Below are 18680 nucleotides of genomic sequence, written 5' to 3'. Positions count from 1 at the left end.
TAGCGTGGCTGGAGGTGGCTTGGAGGTCCCCACCTGTGACTCTTGGGCAGGGAACCTGGGGGTCTCATGCAGGTTTAGCAGTTATGCTGCCAGCTTTAGCAGTCTGCCGTGTTTGCAGTGTGCTCTGCTGGTACTTTTGTAAATAAGCCAAGTCACCAAAGGCTGCAGTGATCTCCCTCTCATCCAAAGATTTCTGTAGTGCTCATCCTCCTAGGCTTCTCACTGCAGCTCAGGGAAATGCAAAGCATGTAAAACAATGTGAGGAATGGTGGCAAATAGGTGCCTGTTCCGAAGACAAATTCTTTTCACCTTGACAACATGAAGTTTGGGCAGAAGGTTGCAGTCGGCAAGAGTCAGCTCATCCCCATCCAGGAACTTGCGTTTCGACACTTTCTCCACCTCTGTGCTACTTGCATCTATCTCTTCAGGTAAAGGATTTCTCAGATAGTCATCCAGTTCCTTCAAAGCCTTTGTTAAACCTCTCTCCAGGCCTGTGTCAAGAAGCAAATAAAGAGAAGAGGAAATAAAACAGAATTTCCAATAAAGTTCACGGCCATGTACAGAAAACTTTGGACCTAGTCTGGTGGCAAAGCTTGTGATAGTTGTGTGTCTGGCCTATGTACTGTTGGGGTGATGAATTCTAGTCTTCGCTAATAAAGACTGACTGCGGGACAGACTATAGGAAGACAAAAGAAAAGGAAAGTCCAAAATGCTATCTTCTACACACCACCCTGGAAACCTTACAGCATTTTTGGGATACTTGGGACAATTACATTGGGCTTCTGGTCTCATACAGAGCAATCACAAGCCTTCATCATGGCACTGTTATTTTTGGACATTCCCCAAAATGCAGAATGAATCTCATCTCTCTGCTCCATCCCTTCTCTCTCCTTCTTAAACATTGCAATTATAAAAATCTCTGTGCCACTTAAAAAAATTTAAAAAGTATTGAAATCTCAGTTCAGTATCTTTGCCTTCATGACATCCAGACAATTTGAAGAGGGGTCTCTGATGCCAAACTGCCCATTTTTGGAATATATCAGATTAGTAATCTGACAACAAAATCAAATGCTATGAAAGAGTCATGGGGAGTCAACAACAGACAAACGGGGGCTAAGGTTGCAATACTATGCACATTTATCTAGGAATAAATCCCATTAAACTCAATAGGACTTACTGCTAAGTAATTGCAATTAGGATTTTGCTGTATTCAGTAGATTTTGATGATGATGACGATGATTTATCAAATTTAACCCCCCCCTCACAAACACATTTTAAAGGCTGCAGAATATTAATCAGCCAAAGGCACATTTTCGCCTTGTGCCTAAATATGTAAAATGGAGGCGCCAGGTGAATCTCCCTGGGAGCCACTACAGAAAAGGCCCTGTTCTCCTGTTGCCACCTTCCGGATTTCACGTGGAGTTGGCACACAAAGAAGGGCCTCAGAGGATGATTCTGGGGTCCGCGTTTGTATATATGGAGAGAGGCAGCCCTTGAGCTACTACAGTTCTGATCCATTTAAGGCTTTATAGGTCAAAACCAGCACTTTGCATTGGGCCTGGAAACGAACTCGCAGCCAGTGCAGTCAGGCCAGGTTCAGTGTCATATGTTCCTGCTGAGCAATCTGGCTGCCGAATTCTGCACCAGCTGAAGATTCCAAACTGTCTTCAGAGGCAGCCCTACGGATAATGCATTGCAGTTACAACTGAACCTTTAGTTGTTGTTGTTCAGTCGTTCAGTCATGTCCGACTCTTCGTGACCCCATAGACCAGAGCACGTCAGGCACGCCTATCCTTCACTGCCTCCTGCAGTTTGGTCAGACTCATGTTGGTAGCTTCGAGAACACTGTCCAACCATCTCATCCTCTGTCGTCCCCTTCTCCTTGTGCCCTCCATCTTTCCCAACATCAGGGTCTTTTCCAGGGAGTCTTCTCTTCTCATGAGGTGGCCAAAGTACTGGAGCCTCAACTTCAGGATCTGTCCTTCTAGTGAGCACTCAGGGCTGATTTCTTTGAGAATGGATAGGTTTGATCTTCTTGCAGTCCATGGGACTCTCAAGAGTCTCCTCCAGCACCATTAGTTGACTAACAGACAAAAGCTATGATCAAGATTTACAAATGCAGAGAATCTCTATTGGGGGGCAGGATCCAAGCTATAAATGACAAACTTACCTATACTAAAAAAAAACAAAAACACCCCAAGAGACTGTTATTTTTTACCTTATAAAAACTTCTCCAAAAGCCCTGGAACAGAGGGAAGAGTGAGGCAGGTAGAGCTTTTGCTAAATTGTCCAGGGGGAGAGGGCTGAGACCCCTCAAATGATCAGGCAAACCCCACAAAGTCCTGCTTTTGTAAGTCAAAACTAAAAATGTGAAGTTCATCTTTTTAAAAAAGAGAAGTTGCTGAATTGCAACTCATTACCAGACTTAGAACCATGGAGAAACCTGGTCTGAACAAAGACATTGGATTCTTATCTCATTATAAATGATAAAGCTATCTTTCGCCATCTCACCCTTTGCTTTTTCCTTTTAAGACTAATTGCAGTCGTTAACAGTCGTCAACAGGTTTTGCACACCCATCAGCCAATCATCCATTCCCACCACCCTTCTGAGTAATACCCCTCCTCACTCTCTCACTATATATAAGGGTCTGGTGACTTCTGTTTCAGTGTATCTGAAGAAGTGTGCATGCACTCAAAAGCTCAAACCAAGAACAAACTTAGTTGGTCTCTAAAGTGCTACTGGAAGGAATTTTTTTATTTTTTATTTTTTATTTTGTTTTTAAAAATTGCTTATAAAATGCCACATAATTCTCTATTTCATGCTCTCATCAAAGCAAGCACACATTGAGCAAGATTCCAGGAGCATTCTAGATATTGTGATGCTGTGAACTATATTATTCACAAAATGATATTTTTGTAAAGCTCATTTTCATAATAATAAAAGTGGTTGGCACCACTTTCCACAGGTAATCTCCTTTCCACATAAACATAGATCATAGTAAAATTAAGCAAAATTACACAAACAGAAATATGTTATCTGTTATATGGCTGGAATTAATGTGATGAAACACACATTGAAGTTTTCAAAAACAATTATGGAATCTTACAAAAGAGCATCAAAATTTCAAAAGTGAACAAACTGCAAAGTGGGATGGGCTGAATAATTCACAGAAAATGAACAAAGTGAGGCAGCATCACATATTCCATCACTAGTCAAGGCTGACTGATAAATGAGAGGGAGGGAGACAAAGTGGAGTCTGAGGATGAAGATATCAATGAACAGTTCCGTTCCCATACAGTGCAAACCCCTTTTGAGTTAAACTTATAATTTAATATGGGACCACTTTGAGCCTTCCCCCCTCTTAAATACACTTACGGAGTCTTTTGCATATTGAACACCTGACAGTAATTATTAAGGTTAAAGCGCCAGGATATGTTAATGAGATTATTTATACCAATAAATATTTTATTGTCTAGCACAGGTGGATCTTATAGGCATATCACCTGCCTTAAATAAGCTGTCATTAAATCCTTATTCGTCACAACTCTCTACTCTTTTCCATTTCTAAAATTTGAGAATATGTTGTTTCTGCTCAATGGCTCTACTTTTCCTTTCGCATTTGTTCTGCTGAAACCACTTTAATGAAAATGTCCAGCAATCCGTTTCCTGCTGCAACACATGATCTCTTACCATGTTCTTCTTTTAGATTTAAATTGTAAATATTTATCCTGCCCTTTGCGCTGTGGGCCACAGTCTGATCAAGACCTTCAGGGCTGAGAGAGATGACAGGGACGACCAGGGATGGGCAAGGGGGGGGGGGCATATTGGAAAAATTGTGAATGAAACTCTGGATCCCAATCATATATTGGTGGAATCAGGTTGAGGAACCAATCTATGTCACAATTGAATTCCATGGGATTCAATGACATCTCCTGGCCTTGACCTGTCAGGGAAGGTGCACAAGTACAAAGGCGGGGGGGGGGGGGGTGGTGGATGACAAAACCTTATTTCTTCAGGTCTTCAAACGCATTAGGGTGAATAGGCTGGTCCAGGGCCCTACTAAAGGTCTTCCCCCGGAGTCCAGGAGGTGCCATTGGACCGCCAGCTTTCTCTTCCTGGAGGTGGTGGTGGGGGGGGGAAGGGTCTTTTCCACGTTCTCCCCCCCTGGAACATCTCCCCCTCTGACTTGAGAAACTCTACAAGGCTTGTGTTCGGCTTGTGAGGAGCCATGCACAGGAGCAGGCCTTTTAAGGAGTGGGGACACACCAGAACAAGGGCCCATTTATCATTTTTTAAAGCAGTGATATAAAGTGATTGAAGTATTGCCATATCTCAGACAAACGTGTTGCTATCCCTAATTTAATAAACCCTGAATTTAATTTTTGCACTTGGTATTCTACTGCCCGGTTAATCTCCTTCGGCTGCATTTTTCTATGCAAGCCATACTGAAATGACAATATTCGCAGGGTGCACAGAACACTATTATTAGGGCAGACCTGGAAATACGGAGAATTCCCTTTTCTTTTTCAAACCTATTAAAACCTGTTGAATAAAAGGTTTTCCTTGCATGGTAAGCAAAGAATAATATTGTTTTACTGTCCCCTTCAAAATCAAGTTATTTACTTAATTTAACTCAATTGGATTTTTGAAATCCTGGCTCAACCATCTATTTTTCAGTGGTGGCTGTCTTCATATATGCTTGCCTGCATTTGCCCATCTGCTTCCCATTTCCCATCTGAGGAGGTGGTGGAGAGGAAATGTAGAGCATGGCTTTGTATTCTGTCTCCTAGACAGAATAGCATGGCCAGCATCTGCCTTCTTGGGAGCCTCTCTGATCTCCTGACAAGTGCACATTTCTCCATGCGAGTCTGACTCCTTCGCCCTCACCCGTTCTCTGGCTCCACAATAGAGTTGAAACCACCCAGTGCTCAAGGTTTCTAAAGGTGTGGGGCACACCTGCTCAGGCGTTGCATGCAAAATCCAGAAAGAGAAATACTGCCGGTGAGTAACTTTTTTTCAAAATGTCTTTTTTTCACAATTTGGTGTGCCACTGAAGAGGCAGATAAAATTTGCTTTTGGAGATGAGTCTGGCCCTGTGTCGCCAACTGGCCATTCCCATTTTAGAGAAACAGCAGTGTTTTTATGAGGGCAACGCTATTGCATGGCCAGGCGGAGTCCCCCGAACCCTGGGCAGCCCCTGAGGGAAATAACGACACGTGACAACGTTCTATGGGATTAAATTGGCCACAACTTTATTAAGATTCAGATGTAGAGAGACCTTGGCTCAGGCATTGGGCATTTATCCTTCCCAGCCCCCCAGCCGGGGTTCTGGGTAACTTCTGGGTTATCCAGCATGAGTGGGGAGTGGGCTAGCTCTGGAGAACATATGTTCAAGCAGATAGCCCGCCCCCCCTATTGGCCGCCGCTGGAGGGGGAGGGCAGTGACGACCTCTGGGCGTATGGTCAATGCCTCCCCCTGAGATCCCTTTAACGGGAACCCTGTTATCGACGCCGCAATGGGGGTGGGGGTCACCACTCCCCCCCCCCCCGATTTTGTAGATGACTAAAGGATTCCGCCCAAGGCCTGCAACCGCCAAAGTTGTGACGAATTGCTACGGGAAAGGCAAAACCTGCCAATGCCGGGAAAGTCCTTTCCAGCCCTTCAAGAGCAGCCTTGGCATAGCAGCGCCTGCGTACCTGTGGAAAATAAGTGGTTAAACCTGCGTTGAGGCTCCAGTACTTTGGCCACCTCATGAGAAGAGAAGACTCCCTGGAAAAGACCCTGATGATGGGAAAGATGGAGGGCACAAGGAGAAGGGGACGACAGAGGATGAGATGGTTGGACAGTGTTCTCGAAGCTACCAACATGAGTCTGACCAAACTGCGGGAGGCAGTGGAGGATAGGCGTGCCTGGTGTGCTCTGGTCCATGGGGTCACGAAGAGTCGGACACGACTGAACGACTGAACAACAAACATCAATTGAGGGAGTGGAGGGTGGGGAAGCTCTGAATCCAGGCCGCTTCCCAGGTATGACTCAACTTCTATTGTGTGCACTGTGTATTCCCTCCTTCCACCTGGCCAATCCCCCCCCCCCCGGCAACACCTCCCCAGCCGGGATTGGGTGGCTGCTGGAGTAGGTGGAGTCCCCAGGTATCCAACCTGGGAAGGCAGTGCCAGGCCCAACTGCCAGGAGCTGCACCGTGATCCAAGGGGGCTACTCGCGACCACGCAAAAGGCGCACCCCATTTGATGTGGGGAACGTTCATTCCGGGAACTAGACACCAAGCCTCAAATTATATTAACTGTGTCTTGCACAGCTATTCAGACATTTGCATAAGACAGACCCATATCCCCCCGCCCCAAAATCATGCAGGACAGAGCAGTGCGTCCCAGCCACTGAGCCTTGGGTCACTTTAGGGGGGGGCAGCAGCACCAAGGGCCCCACAGTCTGCCCAGGGCCTCTCTCCCTTGCCTGCCTGCCTGCCCATCCCCAGTTTTGCCATAGCCTTTTGGTTGGGGGGGGGAGGAAGGCTGGAGGACTTGTTAAAGGAAATTGGACATAAATGTGACATAAAAGGGGGACATTTATTAGACACACATAGAGAAAGAGAATATAAAAAGGAATGGGGTAAGAAGGGGATGCTGTTATGGGAGGAAGAAAGGCATGTAAAAGGACCAGGGAGGAGGAATGAAATAAACTGGCAGTTTGGGAGCAGTGGGGTAGAGATGGACTGTAACACACTCTGTGTGAATGTCTGAAGAATGTCCAGAAATTTCAGGACGCTGCAACCATTCAACTGCTTGGGACAGTTTTAGGAAGCGTCTGACTCCAGCATGGCAGGCTTCCTACCCATCTGTTTCTAGGTACAATCCTAAATAACTAGGTATAACCTAAAGGTAAAGGGACCCCTGACCATTAGGTCCAGTCACTGACAACTCTGGGGTTGCGGCGCTCATCTCGCTTTATTGGCCGAGGGAGCCGGCGTACAGCTTCCGGGTCATGTGGCCAGCATGACTAAGCCGCTTCTGGCGAACCAGAGCAGCACACGGAAACGCCATTTACCTTCCTGTCGGAGTGGTACCTATTTATCTACTTGCACTGCATGCTTTCAAACTGCTAGGTGGGCAGGAGCTAGGACTGAGCAACGGGAGCACACCCTGTCGCGGGGATTCGAACCGCCCACCTTCTGATCGGCAAGCCCTAGGCTCTGTGGTTTAACTACAAAGCCCCAAATGGCTTGAGACCAGGTTCCCTGAAAGACCGCATTCCGTCATATGAGCCCAGCCCAATTTGAGGATCTTCAGGGCTTCTCCGTGGCAAGAGCTCCTTGCCAAGGGAGGCCTCTCTTTTCAACCTGAAGACCTTCCAGAAGCGGCCAAAGGTGTTTTTGTTCTGACTGGCCTTGAGCCTGATCCATTCTTTTATTTTCTATCCCACCCTTTCCTCAGGGCAGCGTGCACAACGGAGGTCTACCCGTACAATTCATTTTATCTTCACCATAACCTTGTGAGGTAGGACATGGTGAGAGAGAATAACTGGCCCAAAGCTACTCATTGCCTTGAGGATCTGGACCTCCATGTTTACCATTTGATGGGCAGGGCTGGATAGAAACATAATGAACCAACAAGTATACATTTCCGGGCAATGACCCAACAAATCTTGAGAACAGACAAACAAATGAGGGCGAGTTCTTCTGCCTCCGCTATGTAACTGCTTACTAGTTATGAGGGAAAGTGGCTCCTACAGCCACAAATGGGAATGACTGACGCCTTCCTGACAACGCTTCAGAGCTGTCTTTTTTCTCTAAGGCAAGCAGACTTCCTTTCAGCCTGCAATATGAAGCCACCCCAAAATGACCTCTGTAAACCTGCAAGCTGCTTAATTGTCACGCGGAGGCATGTTTAACAAACTATGACCTGTGTACAAAATGAATCGTGACTGCTGCTACCTTTGGCCGCTGATTGATGCCTTTTCTTTTTACTGCTCTTTTCCACCCACACAAGATTTATCCCATAACACACACAAATGAGTTGGATGAAATATGCAATGAGTGAAAGGGGGAAACTGTACATAAATATCCAGTCTCACACAAACAATCTGAGATTTATTTTTCCTTAAAACACACACACACCACCTTCCTTGATCACTTCCAGATTCATAGCATATTACATGAGGTCTGTTGCATTTTTTCTGGTTTGTTCCCACTACTTTGGAACAGAAAATTAAGGTAAAATACAACAAAATCAAACCATTCCGCTTCATTAGGCAGTCTGATTTAAAGACCACATCTTTGTTAAACTTCACATAATCTGGACAAGTAATGCCCTAATGCAAATTTCAACCCGCTTAATTTTCTTTATAAATTCATCTTCAGCAAGTAAACTGCTCGTCTAGATATTGTTTTTGCCAGGGGGCAGGTTTTGTACCCTTGGCTAATCTTGCTTTGGATTGCAACTTCAGGAGTCTCTGTGCTGAAGCCAAGCAGATCTGGAGTGGAGGCCATGAGAAGTCAGCTTGAGAACTGAGCTGGCACCAGCACCCAGCAGAAAGCACTTCCGTTACGGAGCCCATGTGCACAGGCACACCTTGGTTTACCTGGGGGGTTTCTTCCCCTCTTTCCACTCCTCAATATAACTGGGATCCAAGACCCATCTAGTCCAGCACTCTCCTCAGAACGGCAGCCAGGAGGGAGGCTCAGTGTGACCACTTTCAACGGTTATTTTAATTGTTGCTATTGCAAGTTTTTAACCTTTTTTTAACTTTGTACGTCACACTGAGCTTTTTGAGTATAAGGCAATATATAAAGTTGTAATAATATATTTTATTGGTAGGAACAGGGACCAAGTGCTCCTTACAAACGGCTCTGAAATTTATTTTCCTCCTTGCCATAGCTGTCAACTTTCCCCCTTTCTTGCAAGGAATCCTATTCAGAATAAGGGAATTTCCCTTAAAAAAAGGGAAACGTTGACAGCTATGCTCCTTGCATGCAGGTAGAATTGAATCAAATAATTATAATTTTTATAATCACATTAAATCATGTGCTATTTTTCCTAGAAAAAGAGGTGCCAGAACTCACCACGAACACCTCCCTTGTTCTCTTATCATGACAATGGCACCCAACTGTGAGAGGCCAGAACTGAGTTCCAGCTGAAAAAAAGTCCTTATTGAATCAGACATGAAAAGATACTTCCATTAGAGGTATTTATCAAATTCTTAAAAGTTTCCATGTACGTAATGTAATTGTGGGTGAAATTACTGAGATCCTAAAATGTGCAGGGTGAAGCAATATCTGCGATACAATTTATAGACTTTTAGGACCAAACTGACATAACGTTCCTATTGGTTTAACCTTAGTTTGGCTGACCCACATATAAAGCAGGTGGAGGTACATTATTATACAGGGTAGCTAAAGCACATACAGGGGAGGGAAGCTGAACCCTCCCACTACCATTTACCTGTCTGAAGCAGGAACCCCCACCTGCCCCACCTCCATCCATTCCCCTACTGGCTCATCTGAAGCAGAAAAAGTACTCTGAGGAACAAATAGTGAGGGGCTAAACCATGAGTGGAAAAGGATTATACACCCCACATTCACACATCCCTTCAGAACACCTTGCAAAAGATTTTGACAGACTTGAGTTAAAACAAATAGTTTGACTCGTTTTCCCATAATGCTTCTTAAACCTTTCATTCTGCACAAAGTCTCAAAAGCCTGATAAACAATGGCCGTCCCAGGGGAGACCTTGGCGAGTTGGGCAACGCTCACATGCCGCTGCTGTTGGTGAGAGCCACTGCCTCTAAAACAGCAGCCGTCTGTGTGAGCGCCACGATTTGCAGGATGTGTTTGCGTGATGCTGCGATTGCACAAATTGCACAAGCACAGCCCCCTCATGGAGGCCCCACTTCAAACAAGCAGTGCCTTCCTGCGCAATCGCTGGAGCTTGTACCGTGTTCGCGTGAGGACAGCCACTAAGTGTGAACTGGGCCAGAAACAAGTGAGTAAAGCATCTCGTGCAAATCTTTGAATTGCTCTAGCAGCCACATGTTCAGGCCCTGCAAGCGCTGCTGCTTCTTTTCTGGAAAGAAACTGTGCTTAGCAGATAAGGCCCTTTATCTGCCTCCTTTAAAAATGTCTTTACACCACATACCGAGTGCTAATGCTGCGAGAGAAAAATCAAGACCTAAATGTAAAGCCACATTTTATAAATGAAAGATGATCATTACAGCATTCCATATTAAGCTGCTGTGTGTTTACACAGACTGTGCAGTGCAATTTAAATGATCAAAGAGCAGCGGGAGATACCTCGAAAACCAGGCATCCCAAAGTAATTTCAGATTTTTACTGAACGTGTTAGGCCATGGCCACAGGAAAAGGGAATATCTTCTGGTGTGCTTGGCCTGGACTACAGCGCCCCCTGGAGTTCTAGAGAACAAGTAACAATTTGCATAAAGAAGGTCCCATTGGTTTCATCTTTTTACGGTATATTCTATTTTATGCTTATGTACAAACTGATACAGAACATAGTTGTCAACTTTTTCATTTTCTCGCGAGGAATCCTATTCGGAATAAGGGATTTTCCCTTTAAAAAGGGGAAAAGTTGAAAGCTATGATAAAGAATCCATTTGTGATAAAGGAAATTCCATATTTTAGAAGATGGCTTTGCTGTTGCTGCATTCCCCATGCCAGAAAACTACCACATTTGACACGTGGAGAGCGTCCGGTCACTGGTTTCATGTCACACACTAGCTTAGGATTTTTGATGACACATTACTAGACACAAGACACATTTTGTGTACACACTGAAGAAGAATGCATCTGCAAAAAGAACAAAAGTCAAATGTATGTGCAAAGTCTTACACAGACTCAGCAGTTGCAGGAACGTATTTCTTAATATCCCTCATGACGATACAAGATTCTCTTCTTTCATATCACTTACTTTTTTTAATCACCACTGATATCTCTATAAATTGCTTTTGATTTGTACTGGAATAAAACAGGAAAAAAATACATGAGCGAGATCCAAAACCAAAATGCCCGTTGCCCCCTGGAGAGTCATGGCCAGTCGGCCTCAACCAGGCTCAACTGGAGGGTGCATATGTTCCATTCATCTACACGCACATACACATACAGTCAGGGCTTGACCCCCACTTCTGCTTGACCCACGCTTTCTAGGTACAGGTAAGTGGTTTTCCCCTTGCCTGGCTCCTTTCTCAGGGAAAACCCACTCTTCAGCTCTTAATTGGAACAGAGGCTAGTCTACAGAAAAACTGAATTGCTGTTTTCTCCGACTGAGCACCAAAGAACAGTTTTCTTCCTGCGGGAGAGCAAAGGGATGAGAGAAAGTATGGACTGGCTCTCAGACCACAAACCAAAAGACAGGCACAAAATGTATGGGATGGGCAGGCAACACCACTGTACTTTAAAAGCTTAAATATATATATATCATGATACAACATTTCTGGAAACTAGGCCTGCCACGTTTTCTTCCTTTTTTGCCTTTTCCTCTATGTCTTTTAACAGAAGCCTGAAACACAAATTAAGCAGATCTGTCATGGAGACAAGTTTTGGAGATGCAGCGCTGTGGTCCCTTCTTTGGGACTGTCCTGCCTGTCCTCTCTCCTCTATTCCCTTCACCTTGCATTTGGCAGGATGAGTGCCGGCCGAGTCCTTATTTGACTAGCAGCCTCCAGGCACAGCATTAATAACCATGCTTGACAGACACCGACAACTTCTGCATCTGGATAAACCCCCAGTTTCCCACAGAATCCTCAGAAACATGAAACAACAAAATCCCTGAAAAATATTTGAGAAAAATGTGTTTGTATTTCAATTACCCACTTTTGAAAAGTGAATAGAATCCCTTTTTGCAAAGTCTGAAATCAAACCCCTTGTAACTTTAAACCTTTTCCTTAAATAATAAACGACCAGGTTCTGACCATCTCCAAGTGCACATGGGCTTCCTAGTAAGGTCACCATGTCTGAACTCTGTGACAGGAGAAGCTGTACTTGAGAGAATTCTCCATGCAATGCACTGTAACTCTTCAATGCAAAGGTTTCCTCTTCTGGTTTACCTAGACCTGTTAACTCTACTTTCCAAGACATACAAATTCTTTCAGAAATTGATGGTTGCTTGATAAAGGAAAGAGCACACTTAAAACGCGCACAACAAGCCCTGCAAATCACCACTTGCCTTCCTGCAAATGTGCCAACGTCAGTATTGCTAAGCTAGAGTCCAACTGATGTAGGTATTCCTGGGAATCGTATCCAACGGAGACTTCTGGCAGCGTACTCTTTGCTATATATAGCAGATAGGCATTTCTCACCTCTCTTACCTAACCACATGATGCAGCAACGGGGGGGGGGGGTAATCATATGTAAATTAATGATATAATGTTCTTTTATTTTTAGGGCCTTGATCTGAATCCAGGCCAGACCAGTGGATTCCTCAGGGCAGACGGCTGGAAATTCCACGGAATGAAATCGACGCTGGTGGTCTCACAGCTCAGCAAAGAGGAGAACATTGGAACACCTTAATGAATGCGGCCACCCACACGGGGCGCCATTAAATATTCAATTCAGTACAAATTAAAAAAACAACAACCCTCAAATGAAATCAAAGGGCTCATTCTCTCGGTCAAGGTGAGTACAATTTTAGGAAACATTAGTCAGCTGCAAACAGCTAGTTACTCTCTCCACCATCTCCTTCAGCAGCAAATAAACAGCTGGGGGGGGGGGAGCACCCGAGTACCAAGAGCTTCAGCCGATCATTGGTCTTTCAAGAGCACATAAATGACTGCTTTTATCTGCGTCTCCTGTGCAATTGTCAGAAATCAGTTGGATTCTTTGCATTTGCCAATTTGGACTAGAGGATCAGGTATACTGAGGATATCTAATGGCACTAATTTCTGATTAACAAGCTGCTTTTCTGAGGAAGAAGCAGACGTTAGATGGGGCAAGGCCCCACCATGGAGCTGCCCCTCCCTCCATGCTCCCCTTTCTCTGTGGGCTGGCAAGTGATGGGCCAGGACACCACACCCTCAGAGAACTAGATTGGTCTGGGCACACGCCATTTAATCAAGAGTCTGCCCTCAGTAGCCAGAACCTGCCGAGAAGCCTGCATAACTCCTGTGAAATGGGCACAACCTCATTACATGTATTAGCAGTTTCATGCCGCTTCCATTGCCCATGGCTTCCTGTAACGCATCCCAAGTCTTTTATTTCATTTTGCAGGGGTTGCTGAGAAACCTGCTGGAAATCTCTTTCCTTCTTTACAGAGCTACAGTTCCCATGGTTCCCAGGGGAGAGGAAATACCCATTAAGTCAATTTTAGTCTGTGTGCCTCCATCAGATAGGAATTCAAAGAGCTGATTCTAGGAAACGGATGTCAAGATCCTACTCATTTGTATCTTCTCTGTGTTCTTTGTTCTTGCATCAGATGTGAGGAAATTAAATTCTAGCTATGTCAACCACAGTACTAGGACTTTGCAGAAAAAAGTCAAAGCGTAGAGTCACGCTACGTGCTGAGATGGGACGTGGCGAAGATCACGCCTCGAGGAAAGCCTGTTATTAAAATTATTTGGCTGATGTTGGGGGTAGAAGGAATCAAGTTGGCTGTAATTGAACTGGCATGAAATAATAAATATGCACACTTTCTTCAAACACAGCTTGCCACATCCTGAGAATCTGGAATCAATTCCTTCTCTTTCAAGATGCTTAAAAGTTGTGGAACTTTGATATGGAAGAAATGTGTTTGCTTCTGGGCTTACAGCCCCAGCCAGCCTGCTGCAAACCTTTCATATGTTCAGGCAGGAAAACTAGCCAAACAAATGGGAGAAAAGGACCAAAAGCACAGGGGATGGTGATGTAAATTACTATTCAGGTAAAGTGAGCAAAAGACATTTGCCACTGGCAATTGCTCCATAAGGTTATATATATATATATATATATATATATATATATATATATATATATATATATATATATATATATATCCCCTGCACAGAATACAAAGGAACATAGAGAGGAAGGGCTGTAACTCAGTGCATGTGGAAGGTCCCAAGTTCAACCTCAGTTATCTCCAGGTAGGGATGGAAATATCTCCTGCCCCAAACCCTGGAGTGCTGCTGCCAGTCAGTGTCAGCAATGATGAGCGAGGTCAGTTTGGTTGTACAGTATATTTCAGGTTCTAGACCACCGCAATAAAGCAAATATCGCCACAAAGCGCATCACACAAATTGTTTTCGTTTCCCTGTGGATATAAAAGTCACTGTACTTCAGACTATTAAGCCAGGCTCCTCTGGCTGCAGGGGCAGGAGGTGGAAAGCTTGGCTCCTGCCCTGGCCAGCTCCACTCCTGTGGCCAGAGGAGGGGTGGGGGCTTCCTTTCCCTGGAAGCGGCCAGGCTGCCTGCAGCTGCATCCTCATCCTCCTAAGGAGCAATAAAATGAGGTATCTAAGGAAACAAGCGTTTTCTAAGTTAAAAAAACAACAAGCCTTAATGAGCTAGGTGGGCCAGTGTTCTGAGGCAGTTCCCTATGTACCTGTGAGGTGTGTGTAATGCATGTCTCCTACAGTTCACAACCTTCTTCTGAATACGCAGGCTATTTCCTTTAATGCCTAAGGTGGGGAACCTGTGGCCTCCAACTCCTGTTGGACTCCAGATCCCATCACTCCTGACATGAGTAGCACTAGGAAAGGGTGCAAGTCATAGACTAGCAGCACCTGGGGGCCACACTCTCACCATCCCCGATCTGTACATTTCCTAACGGCCAGCAGAGAGCAGTCAAACCATCCTCCCAAACAAACATATCTGCAGACTTGACTCAAGTGGTCTATGGTCAGATTTGTTTTAAGTTTTTAAGCAGCCTCTGTCAGCTACACTTTTGATCAGAGGCCCCGGTGAGACAGTCTTTAACCCTTTCCCTGCAGAGTGCTCCCATTCCCCAGCACCCACAAAGGATGGGGGGGGTGTCCTGGAAGAGTATTCTCACCACCCACAAACTTACTCGCATTGTCCTGCTGCTTTGTGTTTTTGATAAACGCCGAGAATTTGGAGAAGATATCTATGCCTGCAGCATTTGATTCACGGTGCTTGGCAGCTAACTTGGGATACCTGCAAAAAACAGAAGAGTGGTTTTAAAAAGGAGGCCTCTGCCTGCGGAAATTTAAAAGCAAAGAAATTGCACACAAATACCACGAAAAGGCATATGTTGCTCACTTCAAGTGCTGTTTGTAGCACAAAGCAAAATTCTTGCGGATCAAGTACTGCTTTTAAACCTGTCTCTTATCTCAGCATGTCAGCCTCACAGGACCCTAACTGAATACTGCTGCCACTGTGGGGAGCCAAGAATTTTAAAAAGTTACACAATGATGGTTTTATGACAAGGTTAATTGTACCGGGGCTTAATGTGAAAGGAACCGAGAAACAGCATCCTTAAATCAGAACTAGTCGTATGTTTTCAAAAGATGCAGAGGCGTTTGGCAGCAGCAGCAGCTGCTTCTTTTCACTGTGTGAATGGTGGCCTTTGGAGAAAACCATTCCAGGATATAATGGCACTTATAAAGAGGTGCTTGGCAAAAAGGAGTATATATGGAGCTGAAAGGCAACAATGAATCAGTGCGGGCTGCTGAAAAGTGTATTGTGCTTCTTGGAAAGGTTTCTGTTTCCTGTGATTTGGGACCAATCAAAATGCCTTCCTCCAGCAATAATGAAACACCACGGCGGCCGTGTGACAGCCCTGGGCAACCCGTGACCCCGAAGCAAAATGCTGCTTGCTAGCCTCGGTGCTAGGGCTGAGCACAACCCCTTGGCTCCCACCACTTCCATCCTGTAGCAATGGGGCAAGGAGACCTCCTGTGGCCTGGCACCGGGGGCCCGCAAAGACCACAGCACCTTCGGGCAGCCGGGTTGCTTGCCATTTGATGAGCCCACCATGCTAAATTTATATGGCACGGTTCCCAAGGCGTGCTGTACCAAAAAGAAGACGGCTGCCCCAGTGGCGGAGCTTCAGGCTCCAGCACCGGGGGGCAGAGAGCAGGCGGGATCATGCTGCCGGGGGCGGTGTGCTCCCCCCGCCCCCTCATCAAATTGTAACCACCCCTCAAGCAGAACGTTGTGTCCCTGCCTTGCAACATCCCCACACATCCACTGACCTCCACCCACCTTTATGGGAGGTTTTAGCCAGCCCATCAGAACCTCTGAATGTTTGGGTCTGCCCTACCTTGAAACAACAACCCAGGAGGGAGACGTCAAGTACCTGACTAACCTCAACACAACGCTGGCAAGCTGGGTTCAGTTTAGTGGGTCACATGTTGGGCAAACCTGCTACAGAAGGTGAGGCCATCCCATAGTATTCCCTCCTGTTGTTACACTACATACAAAGCGGGGCAGGCAGGGAGTCCTGCAAATTATATTTACAGGTACAAGGATTTAGTACAGGCTTCCTCAACCTCAGCCCTCCAAATGTTTTTGGCCTACAACTCCCATGATCCCTAGCTAGCAGGACCAGGGGTCAGGGATGATGGGAATTGTAGTCTCAAAACATCTGGAGGGCTGAGGTTGAGGAAGCCTGATTTAGTACAAGTTAAGTGCTACATTTAAGAAGTTATAATTTGCGGGATGGGAAACAGGTAGAGAGGAAAGAACAAATTATGGGGGTTCATGAAATCAGGTCCCATGGTTGGAAACCCTTAGCTGATGCTCAAATTAGTACCAGAGGAGGAGGAGAGGCAAGTTTTGGAAATATATATTTTTCTAGGTTTACTAGCTAAGAGGCAAGCAGGCTCATTGTAACACAAAGCAGGTATCAATTTGCCCTTTACTTTTACCCATTTCACGTGGTAACTACGCCATAACTCTAAAATACTCTTATTTTTTACTTTGGAGGTGAAAGCGTTTCCTCCAAAAATTCTTCAATTTTGTTGATATCTGTCTTGACTTCCCCATTGAACGTCAGGAATGGTGGGTGGCTCCCAGGAGCTAAATTATGTAAATCAGCTGGCTTTCTGTGGAAACAAAAAGAAAGTTCAAGAAATCACTAACCATATATGCCATGGAAGTCCCATTGGTTTTGTACTACTTAGTAAATTAGCCCTTTGCTTTTTAAGCTACATATAGGATATCCAGGCCCCTCTCCATTTACGCAGGGGTTGTACTCTGAGGCAAACGCAGTGCCTGCATCAGCGGTTGCTCACGTGTATATGGGGAGTTGCCTGTACTTGAAGAGTCCAGAATAATAAGCAAAGTAGGATTCACTGTCTGTATGAGAAATATTAAAGTTCCCAACAGAAAATCCAAAGAAAGTGATCAGAAGGAATATCAAGTTGTTGGGAGAAGTCATCAGGAGCTTTCAGGTGAGGTGTCATCAGTGTGTGGATGACATTCAACTCTGCTTCTCTTTTCCATCTGAGGTGAGAGAACAAAGGAGTCCTGCTCTAGATGGGGTTGCACTCCTCTTGAAGGAGCAGGCGCATAGCAGGTGCATAGATCCACCTCCCACACCTGAAGCTCAGGTGGCAAGGAGTGCTGGTTTCCAGCTCTAACAGGTTCACCAGCTACTGCCATTTGTGGTCAGAAATAAAGGTGGTCACAGTACCCCATGCTCTAGTGACCTCCAGACCAGACTACTGCAACGCGTTCTACGTGGGACTGCCCTTGAAAGACGGTTTGAAAACTGCAGCTGGAACTTATTGCAGTGGCCAGAATGTTAACTGGTATGGCCAATTGGATGACACTGGTATTGAAAGAATTGCACTGTTTGCAAATATGCTCCAAGCCCAATTCAAGGTTTTGATGTTAACATACAAAGCCCTAAGCGACTTAAGAGTCCAACTCTCTGAAAAACATCTCCTCCCTCACAGACCTGCCCATGCATTAAGACCAGCTGAGAGAGCTCTGCTGCTGCTGCTCCCACCACCAGGTGAGAGGATTTTCCTGGTGGTAAAGCCCCGTTTAATAACAATAGTAATAAATTTGTTATTTATATGCCACCCATCTGACTGGGTTGCCACAGCCACTATTAAAATGCAATAAAACATCAACCATTACAAACTTCCCTGGAATGACCTCTCCTCTGAGGTGGTGATGTTAAGTTTTTGCTGGCAGAGCAATAGTCTGCCAGTCAGTTCTGGTTCAACAGGCTTTAAATGCTGGTAATTTTATGGTTTATGGTTCATATTTTTTGTGGCTGTTCATGTTGTTGTCGTTCAGTCGTGTCCGACTCTTCGTGACCCCATGGACCAGAGCACGCCAGGCACCCCTATCCTCCACTGCCTCCCGCAGTTTGGCCAAACCCATGCCAGTTGCTTTGAGAACACTGTCCAACCATCTCATCCTCTGGCTGTTCATACTGTCTTTAAATCCAATTTTACCCAGGTGTAGAACCATTTGGTGAAAGGCAGCTTTATAACTCTTATAAATAAACACAAGAAAACACCAATGCCATTCTGTCTCATCAAATATTTTTTCTCAAGATCCTTTACCTCTTCAGGTCAACTGTGGTGACATTGAACACAACCCCTTTGAGCCAAAGTATCATGAAGAGACGCTGTGAAAAAGGGCAGTTCCCAATGCTTTCACCATCTACACCAGCCTAGAGGAAATAAGAAATAGAGAAGAAAATTATCTGGAGGTGTATTTTTCCTATCACCGCAAGCATCACAATGCCAGTTTGAGTCCAC

At 45.2% G+C, this 18680-nt stretch overlaps 1 protein-coding gene across 3 annotated transcripts in view; it reads right to left on the bottom strand.

The window, feature by feature from the left end:
- CLIC5 (chloride intracellular channel 5) overlaps nt 1-18680 on the bottom strand; it is a 52087-nt gene that overhangs the window by 2644 nt on the left and 30763 nt on the right. For all 3 annotated transcript variants that reach the window (XM_033145587.1, XM_033145588.1, XM_033145589.1), the window contains exons 2-5: nt 18483-18592; nt 16881-17006; nt 15008-15114; nt 310-491 (exon numbers count right to left, since the gene is read on the bottom strand). In XM_033145587.1, the coding sequence (XP_033001478.1) occupies nt 310-491; nt 15008-15114; nt 16881-17006; nt 18483-18592 (525 nt within the window). The remainder of the gene's footprint in view (nt 1-309; nt 492-15007; nt 15115-16880; nt 17007-18482; nt 18593-18680) is intronic.

The sequence above is a fragment of the Lacerta agilis genome, chromosome 3 (assembly GCF_009819535.1).
Source record: "Lacerta agilis isolate rLacAgi1 chromosome 3, rLacAgi1.pri, whole genome shotgun sequence".
In the NCBI taxonomy this organism is placed as follows: Eukaryota; Metazoa; Chordata; class Lepidosauria; order Squamata; family Lacertidae; genus Lacerta; species Lacerta agilis.
The sequence above is the reverse complement of the archived record's forward strand: the minus strand, read 5'-3'. Positions and strand labels throughout refer to the sequence as shown.